We start from the raw sequence: 19,797 nt of genomic DNA on the forward strand, positions 1-19,797 counted from the left end.
AAGCATGTTAAACCATTGTTGTGTAACACAGTAGGCACCTTCTCAAAATAACTATGCACAAATAAATAATGTACTAAAATAAAAGTTCCACTATCCACCACACAAAGACTCTTAAGTCAGGAGGCTATCAAACATACCTGTATTTTGCGGAAGATTACTTTATCCCAGAAACTGTTATTTCTAACTATACCACTTCTGAGTTCTGCTTCTTTCCTCTTGGAAGCAAAATCCAGCATCCACCTTTTTAATGAAGTATCTGCCTGTCCAAAAATCTATTAAGAAAAATGATCTGTGGTTAGAAGCCTCACAGACTACCAGTCCCTTTCTTACATAAGCATGCATAGAGACCCTTAACAGGGAAAACCAAATATATTAAACAACCTTTACTGGTAAGCACCTTAATTCTGGTAAGAAGTACTTACTGATTTTGATTTTGGCTTATCTACCTCTGTTCAAGAGATATCCACCAAAATCAGCACTTAACTAATTCTTGATTCCCATTCAATTGTGTAATTCTTTTTCAACATCCAGTTGCTTCATTAACATTTATGAATGAAAGTGGATGTTTTACTTTTCTATTCCAGTTTGATCAAAAGCCAAACTATTTATAATCATCAGCATAAAGAGCCCATTATTGTAATATGTAAAGGAACACAGGGTTTTCTGAGGAAATGCAGGTCCCTTCAAAAATACCAGAGAGATATATCTTGTATATCTAAACTTGCTTTTTAGATCGGCTTTCAAAGGCTCCTTCTACTTGTTCTCAAAGTCAGAGCAGACTCAACAGCAGACCACAGATGACTAGATTGACTTGGAAAGAGACAGACCAAGCAGCTCTACAACATCAGCCTCTCACTCCCAGCAATCTCCTACTTAACATTACATGCGAGGCTACTGCAAGGCTGGGTGAACCAGTGTAACAGAAGTGCAAAAGCCTCAAGGCACCAGAGTCAACAAGCAAGATACATCATGAAAGAAAAGAGTCCCAGGCTTTGGCTCCATTTCTCCAATTCCAGTACAGAATGTGTGAGCAGAATGAGGGGCTAAGTTTTAAGTACTACAGGCAAGGCTTAGAATTTCCTTCCCTTCAAATATATCAGAGTTGCACTATTTGTTCCTAGGGCCAAACAGAACCTTGTATTACTCGCTGTTCCTGTAGCCTCATGATTAGAGCAGTGTCCTAGCTAAGACATCTTAGATGGGTCTGTCATTTCTCAAGCAGCCACAGGACTTCTTGTTGCATTCTTCAACTCCTCTGGCTGTATCCTAAGAAGAGTCAGTCATCCACACACAAGGATTATTTAAAAATCCTTAATTCAAGAAAGAATCTGCTGCTGAATTCCTATCTCAGATGACCCTAAGCAAGCAAGCAGCAACCACAGGAGAGACCGGGGCTGCTGACATGCCCTCTCTCCAGCACTCTCAACTAGCTGATGGATGGTTCTCCCTGCTAGAACATGTTGGCTGCCATGTAGGAAACTTGTGGGCATCCACACAAACACAGGCAAACACCTGACGATGGTTTGCAGATTTCACTTCATGAGTCAGATGCTAAAAAGTGTGGCATGCAGATGGTAAGCCTCAACTTTGTGTTGTAGACAACTTAAATAACTTGCTCAGAGCAAAACAGTAAGTCATTAATCAACCTAGAGAACCAAGTCCCCTAGTCAGCATTTTCAACACTAGTATTTGCTGCCTGAAAGTGTTTTAATACACCTAGTACTTCTCCCTGCACTTTCAGCTCTAATTTTCTCAAAAGATACACCAATTAGTTAGCATGCTGGTTCAGCATCCCAGAGTACAATAGTTTCTCCTATCATGTCAGCACAGGGTTCATTAAGTCCTTTACAACTTGGCACAGGTCTAGATGCATGCCTGTGAACTTACCTTGTCAAACATTCTGTTTAACAGTCTTGGTACTACAGGAAATACAGTTGGCTGCAGTGTTTTCAGATCATCCATAAGTAGTCTGATATCCCCTTGAAAGAATCCTATCCGAGCTCCATGGCACAGAACCACACACTGTTTAGGAAAAAAAAGTGGAAAGTCTGAAAACACAGCATATATAATGTGTTCTAGCTCAACATGTATGAGAACCCTATGCAGAGTGGACAGTGCAGTATCTACCTTAAATCCTCTCAGCTTCTGGACAAGTTCTGCAGCATTCTAAGAGCATAGGATGGGACTGGAAAGACCAAGCAGCAAGACATGCCTGGTGTACACAGGCCAAGGACTTTGACAGAATGAGATACAGCACAAAAGCCCTATCCAAAAAGGGACAGTTGGCCCACTAAGACAATGCCAGCCACCCAGATGCAGCAGGAGAGTGAAAAGCAGAACTTTCCTATTTAAAATATTTATCAGGCTTATTTTAAAATACTAGAAATTTGTTTGTTTCCTGCTATATACTAAAAAAGTCAGCACATACTATGTACTGGTCCAGCAGGAATTTCTGAAAAGCAGGCAGCACAAGGCATTCTCCTGTACTCTGGTTTTCCTTCCTGTTTCACAAGATGATCAAATAATAACAAATCTGTCTACGTTCAAGGTGCTCTTTGGAAGATTACAGCAGAGCCACTGATTTTTGCATCACTTTGGACCTGGACCAAGGAAGACAGACTTAATTCCATCACCTTCTGTATTCTCTGTGTTATAGTCCAGAAGCTCCACCTTCCACACCTCTATTCTATTTCTTCTTATTTTGTTTCGGTTTTATTTATTTTTTAAAAATAACATCCGTACTCTTCTTGTGTTTCTCCATACCTACTTGTTTTACTTCTGCTTCCTCTGTAACACCTCTTCCTTCATTCCTTGCCATCCATTCTCATCCTTTCTGCACATGAGATATACTAAAACATAACTTTTCTTCTACATCTGTGCTTTGCCACCATAGCTGTAAATGCATCAGTTCAGATAGAGTGAGCAGCAACTGCCTCTGCTATGTGGGAACACCTTTGTCCTGTTAAGTTCACTGATCCTCTGGGTCCACAAAAATCAGCAAACATGAACTTTACAAGAGGCAGACTCTCAAGACTGCTTCTCAGAGAGCCTGTGTTCATATCTAGCCCAAGGAGTAGCAAGTATTTTCTCCTTTCTATTGACCGTGTCCTTGCTTAATCTCCTTATGTAAACCTATAGGTAAATATCTACATTGTAAAGACCTCTAACAGCAGAGGAACACAGATCCAGACACTTTCTTCTCATTTTATCCTTTAGAACACAAGTTTCCATCCCATTTCTACTGCATGATCAAGAGCAGTGCTGTTACCTACAGAACTTGTACCTTTCAGTGCAAGGCAGGCATCAGTAAAACATATAGTGAAGTGTAACTGGTATCCAGGTTACTAGGCGAAAGAGTGCTGAAAGCCTAAGGACACCTGTACACCACAGCAACACTCTATTCCTAATCTTCATAACATACATATATACAGACATACAGGCATTTGTACGTTTTAATCCATGTGTATAAAGACACTTTTTTGGTAGAAAGCTCAGGATTCCTACCTGAAAACACAGGACAGTTTCTGGCCCCATGAGCCTTTTCACACTCGCACAGAGGCTGTGTATTTCCCTACATAAATTGGGACATGACTATCTTCAATATAAATATTTTCAGTCTCACCCAAGGGAAAGGTGTTAGTTCAGCTTCAGTAAGTATGGTAATTAAATACTTGTTCCTCTACTGTATGTAAGAAGTTTGAGAAAATTGCATCCTTTCAGTTATGCATAACACCTAATTATGGGCTCAGAGATTCTTATTAAGGCTGCCAGTATTCAGACAACCTGAGACCCCTCATCCTCAAAAACTAAGCCCCAGGTCTTGCTATATATTAAAATAATTTATGCAAGAGAAGCCATTCTCATTTCCAGGAAGAGAACTCCACTGAAACAAAATCCTCTTTTTATGGAAGTTTCTTGGAAGCAATGGGAAGTTTAACAAACTTAAAATTAATTTCATGTAAACAAGCAGGATGCCACACTTTTAAGTTTGCAGATGGCATAGATTTTTGATAGTCCACTGATTATATTAGAGGGAATTTCTAGGCAGTGTACATTTGGTAAGGAATTGTCTCATGTTCTAGCAAACAGGTTTCTTATTAACACTAGAGCTAGGGTTAATGTTTATATTTCAGCATGGAAACGAATTGTCTCATCCTCACAGGATATTGTTTATGGGGTATTTTTTTCCTGAGCCTTACTTCATTCTTTCATACACATGTGCAAGAGTCAAAAAGGAATAGCATGTACCACTGGGATTTAGGAGACAAACATTCTATAAGAAAAGCAAGCTTCTCAGTTCTAAGATCAATACAACAAACAGATACTCACCTCAACAATTCTCTCAAACATGTGAGCCAAGGGCAGGAATGATATCAGAACATCATCAGAGCAAGGCATAAATGTTTTCTGAAAGTTAGTAAAATTAAATTTAATTCTCATTGATGTTCTATTTTGCTTAAGTTAAACACACACTGCAGAAATGTTAATCTTTTAGAGTTGAGTACTGTGACCATATTATTACAACTAATCATTCATATGATTATAAACAGAAACAAAGTCTGAAAGAAACCACAAAGTTCCATTGCATACTTTGGGAGGGAGGAGAAACTAAAAAGGTTAAAGTAGTACACCTTGGGGGCTTAAAAAATACAGACTTTCATCTTTGATCAGAAAGTTTCCTATCCTATTTACTCTAATGATGACATCAAAAGTACCCTGCATGATCTAACTGTGAGATCAGTTGCTTAATTTAAAAAGTTTAAAAAAAGGTTAGCATCTACACAAACCCTCTGATAAAGAGCTTGCACTAATGACAAACACTGTGACTCTGCAGCAGAATGTAATTTAGATCCACATCAAGATCTTTGTAGCATTTTGCTTGCATGAAACCAAATTGTACATGTGTCAGGTTCTTGACCCTGAATGAAGAAACTGGCAAACAGACTTCTGACCTAGCAGAGTGCTGTCGAGTTACATTTGCACTTGACTCCTACTAACAGTTAAGACCAAACTGAATGAGATTTCAATGTTGGCTTTACTCCTGAGATTCTTCCCTTCATGCAAATCCACAATTTTAACCTTTGTGGTTTACCTCTGTAGTTTTCACAAAAGCTGAAGCATTGCTGACTATGTTTTGATGAGTGATCATAGCTCCTTTGGGGTTTCCTAAGGAAGAAGCACATCAGGATGCAACAGTGAAATTTTTCAATCCTTAAAGTTACCAAGCAGCGGTAAAACTAATCCAACAGCATTTAAATCAATCAATTCCTTCTTTGTTTAACTGACACACAAATAAATTAATATAAGAGAACTTGCTAACACACTTTCAAGAATAGCTGGTAATAATTTAGTAAGTTTGTGTCAAAGTGTTCAAATTCCATAAGGAGAGAAATTGCCAGGATTCTCATGTAAGCTCACTCAAAATTCAATACTTCTACAAAGATGCAGCTATCAAACCCAGACTAACGTCTGTTTTCATATCTGCTTTAAAGAAATGTAGCTTGTCATTGTACTCTTCCCCTTTGCTCCCTGTCAGTGTTAGATATTAACTCACAAGTGTCAAGCACATGACATCTAGACATTAGTCTTTCTGCTTTGGTCTTACAGCAAGGTTGTGTAGAGCTAAGGAAAAAGTTTTGCTAATATAGTGCAAAGAAAAAAAAAAGACTACAGAAGAACTGAAAGTCTGGAGTCTGATGCAGAGTCCTTTTATAATGGAAACACATTTTTGGGCTTGGAAATAAATACTGAATCTGTAACGACTCCAACCCCGATACTGCCACTTTGTATTGATCGATGGGATATATCTAAAGGGAGCCTTACTATAAAGCCTCCCCAGCTACTACTTGCCAAAAAGAAGTAGAAGGGCTTCTGAATTAATTTTGTACATAGAGGATAATAAATTCTGCATAATGTAATGAAGTGTACCTGTTGTTCCACTGGTGAAACAGATGACTGCTAGATCTTCTGGCTTTGGAGGCTGTGAGAGTAAAGATAGTATTAGTATGGTTAAGATATGAAGGAAAAATATTTTCTTGGACAAAAGCATGGAATCATTAAGGTTGGAAGGGACCTTAAAGATCAATTTCCAAGCCCCCTGCCATGAACAGGGAACCCTACCACTAGACCAGGTTGCACAAAACCTCATCCAACCTGGCCTTAAAAACCTCCAGGGATGGGGCATGAACAACCTCCCTGGGCAACCTATTCCAGTTCCTCACCACCCCTACAGTGAAGAATTTCTTCCTAATATCTAACCTAAACCTCCCCTCTCTCAGTTTAAAGCCATTGCCCCTTGTCCTATCACTATCTTCTCTGATGAAAAGCCTCTCCCCAGCTTTCCTGTAGCCCCTTCAGGTACTGGAAGGCCACTATAAGGTCACCCCAGAGCCTTCTCTTCTCTAGGCTGAACAGCCCCTATTCTCTTAGCCTGTCTTCACAGTAGAGGTGCTCCAGGCCTTTGATCATCTTGGTGGTCCTTCTCTGGACCCTCTCCAACAGGTCTATATCTTTCTTGTGCTGAGGGCACCAGAGCTGTACGCCATACAAAATACTGAAATACTAATGTTACTTTTGAGCTATGAGAGACAGGGAGATTGGCTAGTTTGATCTACAGAACACTATCAATCTTCAGATTAAGTAATTTGAACTAATTTCATACTTACCATAGGTTTTTGCCTGTGTGCTCTTCCCAGCTCCTACAGAAAGGAGAGAAAGGAGAGAGAGACAGTTTGGACATGAGCACATGACTTTTTTTCTTTTATGTTTACCACAAACATTACCAAACACCATTATATTCCATTATTTAGACTGCCTATTAAGACATTTTAACTTTTGAAAAGGTAACAAAGGCTTTAAAGGATGTTTTAAAGATATATAGAATAACTACCATGTTCTACAAATAAAAAAGTGATAACTAATCTAGAATTCCTGTGGTGTGTTTTTTTCCAGTTAGTAAACTAGAAGTCACTCACTGGAGAACCTCAAGGTTAAGCAGTGTTATTGTTGTCCCGAACAACATTATGACAAGCCTCAGCAGGCAATCAACCCTATACTTCATGCAGAAGATACATGGCACTGACAACCATTGAACAGATGAAACAAGATTTATCTCAGTAAGCACCTCACATCAACATCACTGCATGTGAGAAGACTGAATTTCCCCATGAATGGTCATTGTTGGTTTGTACTACTTTTACACAGGGGAATGAAGAGCACAAGATTCTCTCCTCTAGAACCTCTTCCCCTTCCTTCTCCCCTCCTTATTCAGGCCTGACCATTAATGATGGCATAATTCTTTAGGTAGAAGGGAATGGATACCAAGAAGATCCTTTTATCTAAGGATATCATCACAGAACTACAGAATCATCAGAGCCAACTCAGATGGTCCCCGATGAAGGGATCTCCAGAGATCTAGTCCAACCTTCCTGCTAAAGCAGGATTGCCTAGAGCACATTACACAGGATTGCATCCAGATGGATTCTTATTATCTCTAGAGAAGAAGACTCCTTTGTCAATCTCACAGTAAAGAAGTTTTTCCTCGATGGTGATTAAGAGGAAAGATTTGAAAGCTGATGTTGAGTATCTATAAGCTTTAAAGATTCAAATAAAGGCTTATTATCATATTGTGTATTTAAGACTAGAAACAATACTATCTTAAGGACATACACAAATTAAAATACACCTTCTGTTAAGTACAGCTTTAGAAGCATCCTTTGAGGGGAGACACATCAACTTCACCATTGCCTTTACATTCCAAGTACACAACAATAACACTAGGCATTCTTTTACTAGCTCTACACTTTCTTTAGTACAATGTACCTCTTACATTACCCAAAAGAGGTTTGAGAAAAACAAGTGTCCAGAAACAGTTAACATTCCCCCACCTATGAGTCTGCCCTTCGGAAACAGTGCTTTTATGCAAGAATTTGCCACTGTGATAACACAGCTGTCTGCTCAAAACAACAAAACAACAGGATCTGCCTTTCAAGTACCATCAGAAGCTCAATACTTCTCTAGAGCCTGTTTTGAGTAAGATCCGATATTGACTGAATGTACAGCTAAGACCTCCACACACACTTTTGATCTCCCAGAACACAACATTTGCTCAACTTCAACACCTGCCCTTATTGAAGAACCATTTATTCACAGCTAGTCAGGTCTGAGTACCCACAGCATGCACACAAATATCAGGCAAAAGATATCAAGCTTATGGCATCAGGGAGATACACAGGGGAACTGGTCTCATAACCTGTAACACACAGCTGAGCAAAAATTGAAGTTAGAAATCCAGAAAACAAGTACTTAAAGGTAAAAATAGTAATTCTGTTATAATCTAAGCTCCTAAATATTTTGGAGCTGTCCTCAGGAAACACTGAAATCCTTTACCTCTTATTAAAAAAAAAGTGACAAAAACTTAATCCTGTTCACTGAAACACTATTACAAATTTTTCATCAACGACCTGGATGAGGGAACAGAGCGTGCCCTCAGCAAGTTTGCTGGTGACACTGAACTGGGAGGAGTAGCTGACACACCAGAAGGCTGTGCTGCCATTCAGAGAGACCTAGACAGGCTGGAGAGTTGGGTGCGGAGAAACTTGATGAAATTCAACAAGGGCAAGTGTAGAATCTTGCATCTGGGGAAGGACAACCGCATGTACCAGTACTGGCTGGGGGCTGACCTGCTGGAGAGCAGTGTAGGAGAAAGGGACCTGGGGGTCCTGGTGGACAGGAGGATGACCATGAGCCAGCAATGTGCCCTTGTAGCCAAGAAGGCCAATGGCATCCTGGGGTGTATTAGAAAGGGTGTGGTTAGTAGGTCAAGAGAGGTTCTCCTCCCCCTCTATTCTGCACTGATGAGGCCACATCTGGAGTATTGTGTCCAGTTCCGGGCCTCACAGTTCAAGAAGGACAGGGAACTGCTTGAAAGGGTCCAGTGCAGAGCCACAAAGATGATTAAGGGAGTGGAACATCTCCCTTATGAGGAAAGGCTGAGGGAGCTGGGTCTCTTTAGCTTGGAGAAAAGGAGACTGAGGGGTGACCTCATCAATGTTTACAAATATGTAAAGGGCAAGTGTCAGGAGAAGAGAGCCAGGCTTTTTTTCTGTGATGTCCAGTGATAAGATAAGGGGCAATGGGTGCAAACTGGAGCATAGGAGGTTTCATGTAAACATCAGAAAAAACTTCTTTCCTGTGAGAGTGACAGAGCACTGGAACAGGCTGCCCAGAGAGGTTGTGGAGTCTCCTTCACTGGAGACATTCAAAACCCACCTGGACACATTCCTGTGTGATGTGCTCTAGGTGATCCTGCTCTGGCAGGGGGGTTGGACTAGATGATCTTTTGAGGCCCCTTCCAACCCCTAAGATTCTGTGACTTTGTGATATTAAGTTAGCCTGACTTCTGAAATTCAGACAAGAAGCTCCTGGAGCACCTATTAATCTAAGTATCCATAAAGAGCTGTTTTAAGCAAAAGCTACAAAGTACTACTGGAAGTCATTACTTAAGCATCTAAACTTCTAAATAAAAGGTAATTCACGCCCAGTTTTGCTTCTCTGTTGCTAGAAGATCTTTTAGCCTCATTTCAATCTAGCAGTCTTACTGAAGATCGTTGGCTACAATACAGTTAATTATCTTTTAAAAGACACACTAGCATTGTTTTTTATCTTTACCAGAAGGTGGCCCTGTTAACATAGTAATTAAAACTGCTGTGAAAACAAGTTCAGTGAAATGAAGTGTTTCACACCAGTTACTGACACCTGCACAAAGACAAGCACACTTATTTGGAGATACTCAAGTCCTAGGGAGCCAAGCCTTCACCAGAACTCCAGCTGGAACTGGGCTAAACCTGGTTTCATAATTTCACTGTGAAGATGCACTTCACGCAATTTGATCCTGAGACAGAGTTCTCCAAATAATGAGTAAGGTTATGAAATAAACTTGCATAAGAGACCTATGCAGACAAAATATTCTGTAGATTCAATGTACAGGGGAAGAAACCATTTTTCACAAGAACAAAACCCACACAGGCTCTTCCCAAAATAAGTATTTCTGAAGTATTAGTCACAGTATCCAATCATAATGCTACTGCTTCACATGGGCAGGCCTTAACACTCAGATCTGACATTCAGCCTGGACTATGTTAACAAGCTTTCATTCCATCATCTTGGCATATGTACTTCTACATTTTGAGCATTGTTAAACACTCTTAGCAAGTTGTTTTCCTTCAATCCAGGTGTGAGCTTCAATCCAGGAGGTAAGTATTTTGGAACTAATCACCACATTTTGTTCACAGTCCTAAAATCTGTTCAACAGACACTGTCTTCTTCCTCCACAAGTAAATGGGATTAAAACAGTAAAGCAGGCTAAACGTGCTTACCTCTAATTCTCTCATGCTGAAAACTTCTACCCCACACTTTTTGCCACGTTCCACAAGATCTGTGCCAAAAGACTCCATGATAACAATGGTGTTGAGTATTGGTGTCTCCCCTTTTTCCACACTGGTTAGCAGAAGTTTGGCCTTGTCAGGTTTGTCACAGAAAACCAACGACAAGTCAGCTATGAGAGAGAACAACATTATCTATATGAGACATTGAGTTTACATTAGATCATACATACTTCAGGACCATTGTAAGAGAAGACTCTTCCGAGGGAGGCTGCAGTTCTGCCCTCAGTCAGCTCTGCCATCACATATTCAGTTGCTGAACGACTGAAAGTATCCTACCTTTGTTCACAATGTAAGCAATTGCTTCAGTTCCCAAGGTATCATAGAGGGGCACCACCACCATGGAATATGCATAGCATCCTTGTTCAATGATAACCCACTGCACAGAAAGGAGAGATACCAGTTACTGTGTTTGCTTATCATAACAGACCTCCAAAACAGACTCATACTTGGATTCTAACATGGAAGCTAACATGACAGAGCTCATTTGGACATGTCTTTCTGAAAAAAGAAGTGGCAGTTTGTATAATTTGTTTATTTTTAAGACCTAATATGTTTTTATCTGTGGAAGTAGGAAAGAAAAAATAGACAATAAGGAGCTATGGATAAGAATCCAATCCAATAAAATTCAGTTCTGACCTTAAAAGTAATTTTAAGTACTTTTGAAGAGCAGTTAATGTTAACTATCTCATTAGTTTACCTATTAATAAAAGGAGACTGAGTACACTATTTTTTTCTTGGTTTTAGGTTATCAAGGTAGCCAGGCCTTCAATATTTTATATTACCATGGTATATGAATGAGTTAAGGACTTGCTTGTGTCTTGAAACACAAACAGATATACATTAAATATACACGATACATTAAATATATATATATACACACACAGTATTCCTACCTCTACACTATCTGCCACTATTTGATGGCAAGACATGCAACATATGCAGTTAAACTAGAAGTCTTTCAGATATCCAGCCCCACGAAGTTTTTCACCATTTTTCAAGACTAACCATTCTTCTTTAAAGGAATCTAAACTGAAGAGTCCTATAAAAAAATGCAATTACATCCCTGCAAGCTGCAATAAGGAAGATTTGCCTGCTAATGAGAGCAGTACTCAGTAAACATAATGAACATTGCAACTTTATTGTTTGTAATACAAACTGACAATACTTTACAGCAAACCTCATTTTATCCCAAGTACCACCAGCTAAAACAGTAATGGAATTCTTTTTCCGGATACTAGCTATTTGGTATAGCTTGTAAATAATGAGCTGCACCAAAATACAGGGTAGCATGCAACTCCTGAAATGGGAGCCTCTGGACTCCTGAAGAGACCAGTGGAACTGGAACATTTCAATGTTCCCCATCAAAGAAGAGTGACAAATTTTCATACACGGTACCTTTAGTCAGTTACAGGAACAAAACAACATGTACCTTTAAAAGTTATCAAAACTTACAATTAAACATGGATTGCATTAACAAGGATGCTTGTCTCCCTTCCCCATCCCAAAACTTTGCCACACTTTCCTGTGTTTTTGCAGGACACTAGCCAGTTACCTCACCCCCATATGAGGACAAGTTTAAACATTATTGAGCTAGCTATTGCATTTAATATTAATACAGAGGCTATATTAACAAAGTTGCTACATCTTGGATTCACAAACTGTTTATCACAGGCAAGTTTCCTAACAGAAGCTCTCTACTGATGAGACAGCCTTAAATGCAGGGAATTTTTCTGAATGTATTTATGCAAGAGGCAAATTGCACACCTCTTGTCCAAAAAGACTTCTTATAAAACTAGTACAAGGTCAGCTAACAGGTAACTAGACTTTCATGCAGACATTAGACATACTGGTAAGTCCAAGCAGACAGACCTATACGAGCCATGAAAGGGTCTAGTGAATATGTCTTCCTAGACGGAATCCACCTGTACATGTAACAGTGGTGTAGCTGTTCAGCAGCCTGAAGTTTAGTAGTTATTTTAATAGGACGGTGGTCTACTACAGTAGACTTCAGAAGCTGCACAGAGTGATAAAAGCCTCCTGTTGCAGCCTCCAACAACTCCAGCATTGTTCTCAATACAACAACCAGCATCTTTATTTTCTATACTACCATGACATATTTCTCTCATTTTTTCTTCTGAAGCTGAATATTTAAATACAAGTATCAAATCTCAATACTCGAGTTTTCTCCCAAAGCCCAAGCAAGCAACTAGTACTGAATGCAGACAGCAATCTCACAGTTTCAGTTTCTCTGACATGGCTCTGATCTTCTAAGGGACACTGTGTATTTTTCACTGTCCTGTTTTCTCAATCCAAAACACAACTTCCTTGCTTGCAGAAGATAATCTGTTTTCCAGTTAGTCAAAGAGAAAGTAATATTTTTGTTTATAAATCCAAGTGGCCTTTTTTTTTTAGTGAACATTCCACCCAGTAACATGCTAGGATTTTCCCCATATGGGGATTTCCCCAGCAGTTGTTCCCTGAACTAAGTGTGAATCATTTCACACAAAAAACCTTCACATAATCTGCTGTCCAGATTAGTGATTATGTTGGAGATGTCACAACACCCACTCAGTAGTTTTCAGCAGGGAAAATCCCAGATTTAAAATTGTGGGTTTAAACAAATCTTTCCAGCTCATTCCTGACCCAACTCAGAGCCTGCTAGAGCACTGCAACTGAAGCACATTTTGTCTCTGTGATCCAAGAGCAGACCACTCTGTGCTCGCCTTTAGAAAATCTACCAACCCAACAGTGAAAGACTGCACCTGAAAGTCTGCAGAGAAACAGTTCAAACTGGCACAACACCAACATCTGACTCCCTTTTTACTTCCAGTTCATAATATTAAAAGCACAGGAGACAGAAGAGTCTGTAATACTGTCATTTAATAACTTCCTAGTTGGAGACATCACAGCCTTTATTACAGAAATAGAACTGTAGCTGTTAGAAATGAACAGCAGCAGGAAAATCCAAACAGCAAACTACTGCAGATAAGAGTCTGGAAAACATGCTGGCTTTTTTCTTCATCTGTACAAGACTAGAGTTAGGGGTTTGGATTTTTTTGTGGTGTGGGTCAGAGAAGAGGAAGAGGGTCAAGGTCACTTGTCACACAGTTTGCATTTTAGTAACAGCAGGGAAGGCTCTGTGACAAAGTGAAATCAGAAGAGATCCAACGGCAAGCTGTTGTCCAGCATGACCAAGATCCGGATACAACTTCTACCCCTGTCAACACTGTAGATGGCTCTAGATGATAGCCTCCAACTGAGAGGATTTAATCAAGAGGGACAGCATATTTTTGACAAAACTTAAGAACCAGTCCCGTCTTAATACAGGTTTGGATTGAACTAGCTTAATGCAGCAAGTACCAGCTCAAGCTATTGAGCACATAACATAGGTTAGATAAATTCAATCCCATTAAATAGATTAAATAAACGAATCCAGAGAATAAATGTTTACTGAACATTTAATATTTAATAATATTTCTAGAAACAGCAATCTAGAACCACCCTATGGGTTCATAACATCATTTTGCTTTGTCAGGTGATCTTTAATTATGTAACTTTCGTTAGGCTTTCTGTCCCTTTATTAAACTGTTATTTATTTTTAGTTTTTGCCTTTGTCAACACTTCTCCCTCCCAGAAACTTTGTGCTGAGGTCCTCTGGCAGAGATAGTACAATCACTTTTAGCCATCTTCTGTTTGCCCAAATACTTAATCCCTAAGTGTTTCTTCGGGTTTTGAAAGGTTTAAACACCCGTGGCTTCCAACCACTTTCAATTACCTTGTACTCTAAAGTCAATTTTTAAGAGACAGCAAATGGTGATTACATTCACCAAGTACCACATGAGCTTCCCATTAAACAGCCCTCTTTTATAAGCCGGAGAGAGGAGCAGAGAGTGAGTTAAGTTCTTCTGGATTCCCTGATTCCCTTCCTGCTCTCCAGTCTTCTGCATTCAGCTCTGGGAGCAAAAAACCAATATAAGACACTGGCAGTTGTGTCAATCATCAGTTTTGGTTTGTGGGTCTGCAGTGGTAGCCTTTAGCCTTTTCCAAACGCCAAATGGACTCTTAGTAGGGTAGCTCAGTATACTGCCAAAAAACAACCGATAAAAAAGCGGGACACTTCAGTAACAGCTAGACCACCAATACACACACTCAATTAAATTACCTCTGGTCTGTTTTGTGAAAAGATTCCTATGTACTGAGCATGAGAGGGTTTGAAGCCTCGGTGAAGTAATGCAGAGCCTACACACTCAGCTCTGTCTGACACCTGGAAGGGCAAAACAAGAGAAGACAAAAAGTTTGAGAGCAAGCTCATCACTATAAACTTCTCAACATTATTGTACTTCTAAGTCCTACAAAACGGCAAATAATTGGCACGAAGTGGACAGAAATTTCCTAGGCTACTTCAGATGCCCCCTGTGACTTTGATAACCTAAACATGGTACTGCCATTACACTGAACTGATTGCAGATATTACTTGCACTCAATATGCAGCAGCAACTACACTTTACTTGAAAGTTTTAAGTCCAAGTTTAAATATTAAACTCCCATACACAGAAAAGGCTGTTTAGTTGTACTTGTATTAAACCCCAGCAGTGCCCCTGAAATGATTCAGCATTATATTTCTGCCCAATTAGAAGCACTACATATGCCATCCTGCTTCATTCATTGCCTATGGGAACAGCATTACACCCTTCAAGAAACTGGAGAAAAAGGAGGGAAAACACAGCTAGTTCTATAAATAAAGCTTTGGAAAGCAATTTTCTAAATTCTTTCCATATAGCACATGACGTGAATCCCTGTTATTCACATTACTCAAACAGAAAAGCTTTAATAAAGAGAGGTTGCACCTAAGTGTTGTCAAAATCACCTTGAAAAGAGTGAGGTGTGCTACATAAAAAGGTGTTTAATGACTTCAACAGTATGAAATAGGCAAAATTGCCATTTATGCAAATTTGAAGACAATAACTGACTAAATCAGGAATGAGCTATAAGTGCACAGATGAAGATTTGCATAAAGATATTTTTAGCAATCATGAAGGAGCACGCCACTAGTTAGAAGCATATCCATTAGGACTCTATACATCCATCATTCAACACTGAGGAGACAAGTCAAGAAGCACAATAACTAAGAACTTTAGATATGACATTCCCTGGTGTAAAATGAGCCTCTCAGAAGCAAGCACCTAAAGCACTACTAGCAGCCTGAGTTCCTGAATACTGCTTCAAAGCTGCAGCCTTTCAGAGGCTGTGTCCCAGTTCTAAATAAGTCAGTAATAAGATGCTAAAAGCTGCCAAAGTAACCCAAAACAATTCTAAAGGAAAACTGTTAATAAACCAAGTGCAGGAGATACTCTTCTCTCCCTTGCACATACCCAAGGCTGATCCTTTAAAATGCTCTAATAGGAATGAGAACCTTTCTGCAATATTTTACCACTTTTTAAAAACACCTATAAATAATTAAGATTTGCTGTATCGCATTACTGGATGTTGTATCAATGGTCTCAGCAAGCAGCTGCAGGTCTAGCACTAATTTAAAGAGACTACTTACCTCTTTATAGGAGATCCACTCATAGGGCTGGTTTGGTTTTCTAACACCTAGACATGGACCATTATCTAAAAAAGATAATTAAAAAAATAAATCACAATTTAATACCTCCGACTCCTCCATCCTGACACTGCACTAACTACACTCCCAGTGTTAAATCTCTAGATTCCTTGCAGATACCTTCAGAAGACAAACCTTTTTTTAAAGGGGGGCAAGAGGTGGAAGCTGGGGAAGGACAGAAGCAACAAGCTTGGTTTAGTCAAGGAACAGAACACAGGACTGACCTTACTCATACCACTCCGCTTCACAAGAGCTCATTTAAATTTGCCTTCAAGAAAGCTCCCTTCCAATTCATTCACCATATTGGTAGGCAGACACCTTCTATCTGCAACTACATTTCAAATGAGCCCAGACCTTTAGTACTTGACACTGTTGAAAAAAATATCTTTAATTTTAGACTTACTTGATACTTGCACACCCCTTTGGAAGATATCATAAGCTGTTCTCACATCATCATAGTAGTAAATCAACAGTTCATTGCTGTTAAGAAGAGAGGACCTTCGAGCATGCTCACCACCCTAAGAAAACCAATTAGAAAGGTTAGACACACTTGTTGATTATAAATGAAAAGGAGTTTCCTGGAGGAATAAAAACTTCTCATCCGTTAATTCTGTAATGAGCCTTGGTAAATTCTGCTTGAGAGGACTTCAGTTCTTTTTACCAGCAACAGAGAGATCTGCAAGGTTTCCCAGGACATGTTTTCAAGAGACAGACCACCGTCTACTAAAAACCTGGCATGCAAAATCTTACTCCAGCTACCTACGATAGCACAGAACAAATGAGAACCATAAAATGCCCTTTGACACTCCTTACTAGACATGGGGTGTTTCCTAAGAAATGTTTTACTCTATTATTGTAGTATATAGCATAATTAATTCCATCAAGCTTTCTAAATCACTCCAGTCTCAGAGCTCTCTCTATACAATATAAATGCTGAGATCTTAATCTACTACTCTAAGATTACAAAACATAATCACACTTCTAACTGTGGTTTCAAAACCTAAACGATTTTAAGGGCTGTAAACAGCACCCTAAAACAAGTGTTCTCCTGAGTGAAATACTCTGTACTGGATGAAAACTGAGTCCTTTAATCCAATTTAAAGTTCCATCTAACATAAAAGGTTTCCTCATGATCTAGTTAGACACAGTCAAGACACTAATACCTTGAGGATTAAAATCACTGTTTTTCAGCAGGTGAGTGTTTACACAGGCTACAACTGGAAGCCAATATATGAAATCACACTTTTTCATAGCCTTTTTTAGAGTGACTGATTAAATAATCTCATTTTTTAATCAATTGAGTTTCATAAATTGCTATTACTCAAGTATTACTGGGTCACATTTATCAATCCTGCTATGATGACAGACACCCACAAGCAAGCTCTTAGTAGGATGAGCCTACCTCATTAAACAGAGGGTCTTGAGTAAACATTGCATAAGATTGTCTCTGTCGGTGGTTGTAGTCAACTCCTGGCTCTTCCACAAAGTCAAACCCTGGACTAACTAAACCTGTGCCTGAATTGTGCCGTCATCCAGAACGTCAAAAACCTATTAACATGCAATCATAGGCTCTTCTTGGCCATTGGCTTATTCTCCTGTTTTCAAAGTACCCTGGAAGACCAGAAAGCATCTGTTCATGTAAAATCTAGACAAACACAGGTTTACCTGCAGAAGGTGTCATATTGCCTGTGGCCAAAGACAGGAGCTAGCACATTAAAAGCACATCAGAGGGAAAAGAACATTTTAACATTAAAACAAGTCTAACTTGTTTTAGCAGAACACTATGTGTAATGCAGTGCATGCCACTCCTGCGAGAGTAAGCAGAAACGTACAGTGTGAACATGACCCAGAAAAAGTTAATGACTGGCTTATCTCTAAAAGTTTGTAACATTACAAATTCAAGAACATACTTGCACTCAAACTAACATCTACTCTACAGGAAATGAACAGATCACTAATACACATCTCTACCTGGAAAGAAAAGCAAGACCACTTGATTTATTGTGCTGGTTTCACAGACATTGGATAACCAAGGGCATTTTCCCAGTTTCACCACATCCAGAGCTAACCTGAGGAAGATCACACAAGGCAGTTTGTAACCACAGGCATAAGTAATGTCAACAAGTGCAATGCATCAGTACCATGCTTGATGTGCTACAAGTCCTGCATCAGGTGAAATATCCTAAGCCATTCCTTGGCAGCAGTCAGGAAATATGTTTTATCCTCATCTGAGCTACTACTGTTTTGTTGACATGGCCTATTATTACTCAGCACCACAAAAGAAGTTATTGCAGGGCCTGAGGCACTAACCAATTTTGAGAATGAGACTTAGACAGCACACTGCTTAGATAAAAGACTGACTGCACAGTCCTTCTGAAAAAAAAAAAAACAACACAAAACCAAGCAAACTCTAAAGCAGACTACTATGAAAAAGATCCCATCAGTCCTCATAATTTTTCAGTGAAGGGAAACATAACCAACTCATGGTTCTGCTTACTTTGCTCTTTTTCCCAAAGTAAAGTGGAATTAACTTAATTTTTATATAAATACATCTAGATACGCTAGATCTTCCCTTATGCCACAGTTTGAGGTAATGCTCAAATATTGCAAATGCAATATTATGGTACTGGTCTACACTTCACTTGAAAATACTAGTTCTTTTTACTCTAAGAGCCTGTCCAAAGGTTCCTTATCCAGAATAATTTGTGCAATATCAGGCAAAGTCCTGTTTCCAGCAAACTTCATGAAAATTAACTGGTCATTACAAACACTAAATATCTGAATCCCAGAACTGGAATGTTTGCCTAATTTCACACAAGTAACCTAACAAATCTGTCTGGTGCAAAGTAAACACTCAAAAGGGTTGTCAGTTTTACCAAAGTGTTTTTAAGGAGCTAGGCAATAAAATCTTATTAATGCAAGAAAGGCCTCTGGTTACTCATGTAAGGCAGCCTTTTCAGCAGCTCAGGGAGTTGCAGAAAATTGACCCATTACACAGCAAGTGCTGGACATTAAGTAAAACCTTGACATCGGTTCAGAACAGCAGCAGCTGAAGGAAACACTTTATTCTACAACAGAGTCATATATTATTCTATCAATGCCTATTTGGGTCACATAACAAGATAGCTCTTTTGTTCAAGTCACAGGTTTGCTCCTCGTTGACACAGGCTGCTCAGGATTAGCAGTAATATCAAAACACACTGTTGGCTCCACCATGCCTCTAAAGCAAGAGATACAATTCCCATTTTGCTGAGAGGGAAAGTACACCAGCAAGTGGTACTTAGGTCACCAACATCCATATTCTGAGCAGCAAGAAGTATAAACAAGAGTTTTCAAAGCAGCCATATAATTTTAAGCATGCTAATTTTTAGGTAAGCACACAAGAGCTAAAACTGATCACTTAATAGGGAGAAAAGTACACTTCTAACTAAGTGTTTCTTTAAAGACAAGGCAAGCTAAAGTTCTAGTCACTTATCAAAAGAAGGCAACTGAGTTTAAAAGTCCTCATAAATTGAATATCTCTCCATATTTGAATGTCTCTTCTTAAGGGAAGGAAAAAGCCAGAGTCACAAATCCACACTCTTACTAGTAGAAAATACTGACATCCTATTGTTTATTTATATGCTATCCTTTTATATGCTTTAGCAGAACTTGAGCCAAACAGAAGTATTTGGGCTTTTAAAGCAAGATTTAATGTATTTGACAGCCATACACCTGCACTCAAATCAACAGCCAAAGTTGTTCAGC

General features: G+C 39.2%; 1 protein-coding gene across 1 annotated transcript in view; it reads right to left on the reverse strand.

Moving 5' to 3' along the window:
* The window catches only part of ACSL1 (acyl-CoA synthetase long chain family member 1), a 41,168-nt gene that overhangs the window by 9,013 nt on the left and 12,358 nt on the right, over positions 1-19,797 (reverse strand). The window contains exons 3-13 of the mRNA XM_051618953.1: positions 16,454-16,568; positions 15,994-16,058; positions 14,608-14,709; positions 10,722-10,821; positions 10,377-10,555; positions 6,666-6,698; positions 5,929-5,980; positions 5,093-5,166; positions 4,330-4,407; positions 1,888-2,022; positions 138-272 (exon numbers count right to left, since the gene is read on the reverse strand). Of these exons, the coding sequence (XP_051474913.1) occupies positions 138-272; positions 1,888-2,022; positions 4,330-4,407; positions 5,093-5,166; positions 5,929-5,980; positions 6,666-6,698; positions 10,377-10,555; positions 10,722-10,821; positions 14,608-14,709; positions 15,994-16,058; positions 16,454-16,568 (1,068 nt within the window). The remainder of the gene's footprint in view (positions 1-137; positions 273-1,887; positions 2,023-4,329; positions 4,408-5,092; positions 5,167-5,928; positions 5,981-6,665; positions 6,699-10,376; positions 10,556-10,721; positions 10,822-14,607; positions 14,710-15,993; positions 16,059-16,453; positions 16,569-19,797) is intronic.

This window comes from Apus apus, chromosome 4 (assembly GCF_020740795.1).
Source record: "Apus apus isolate bApuApu2 chromosome 4, bApuApu2.pri.cur, whole genome shotgun sequence".
Classification (NCBI taxonomy): Eukaryota; Metazoa; Chordata; class Aves; order Apodiformes; family Apodidae; genus Apus; species Apus apus.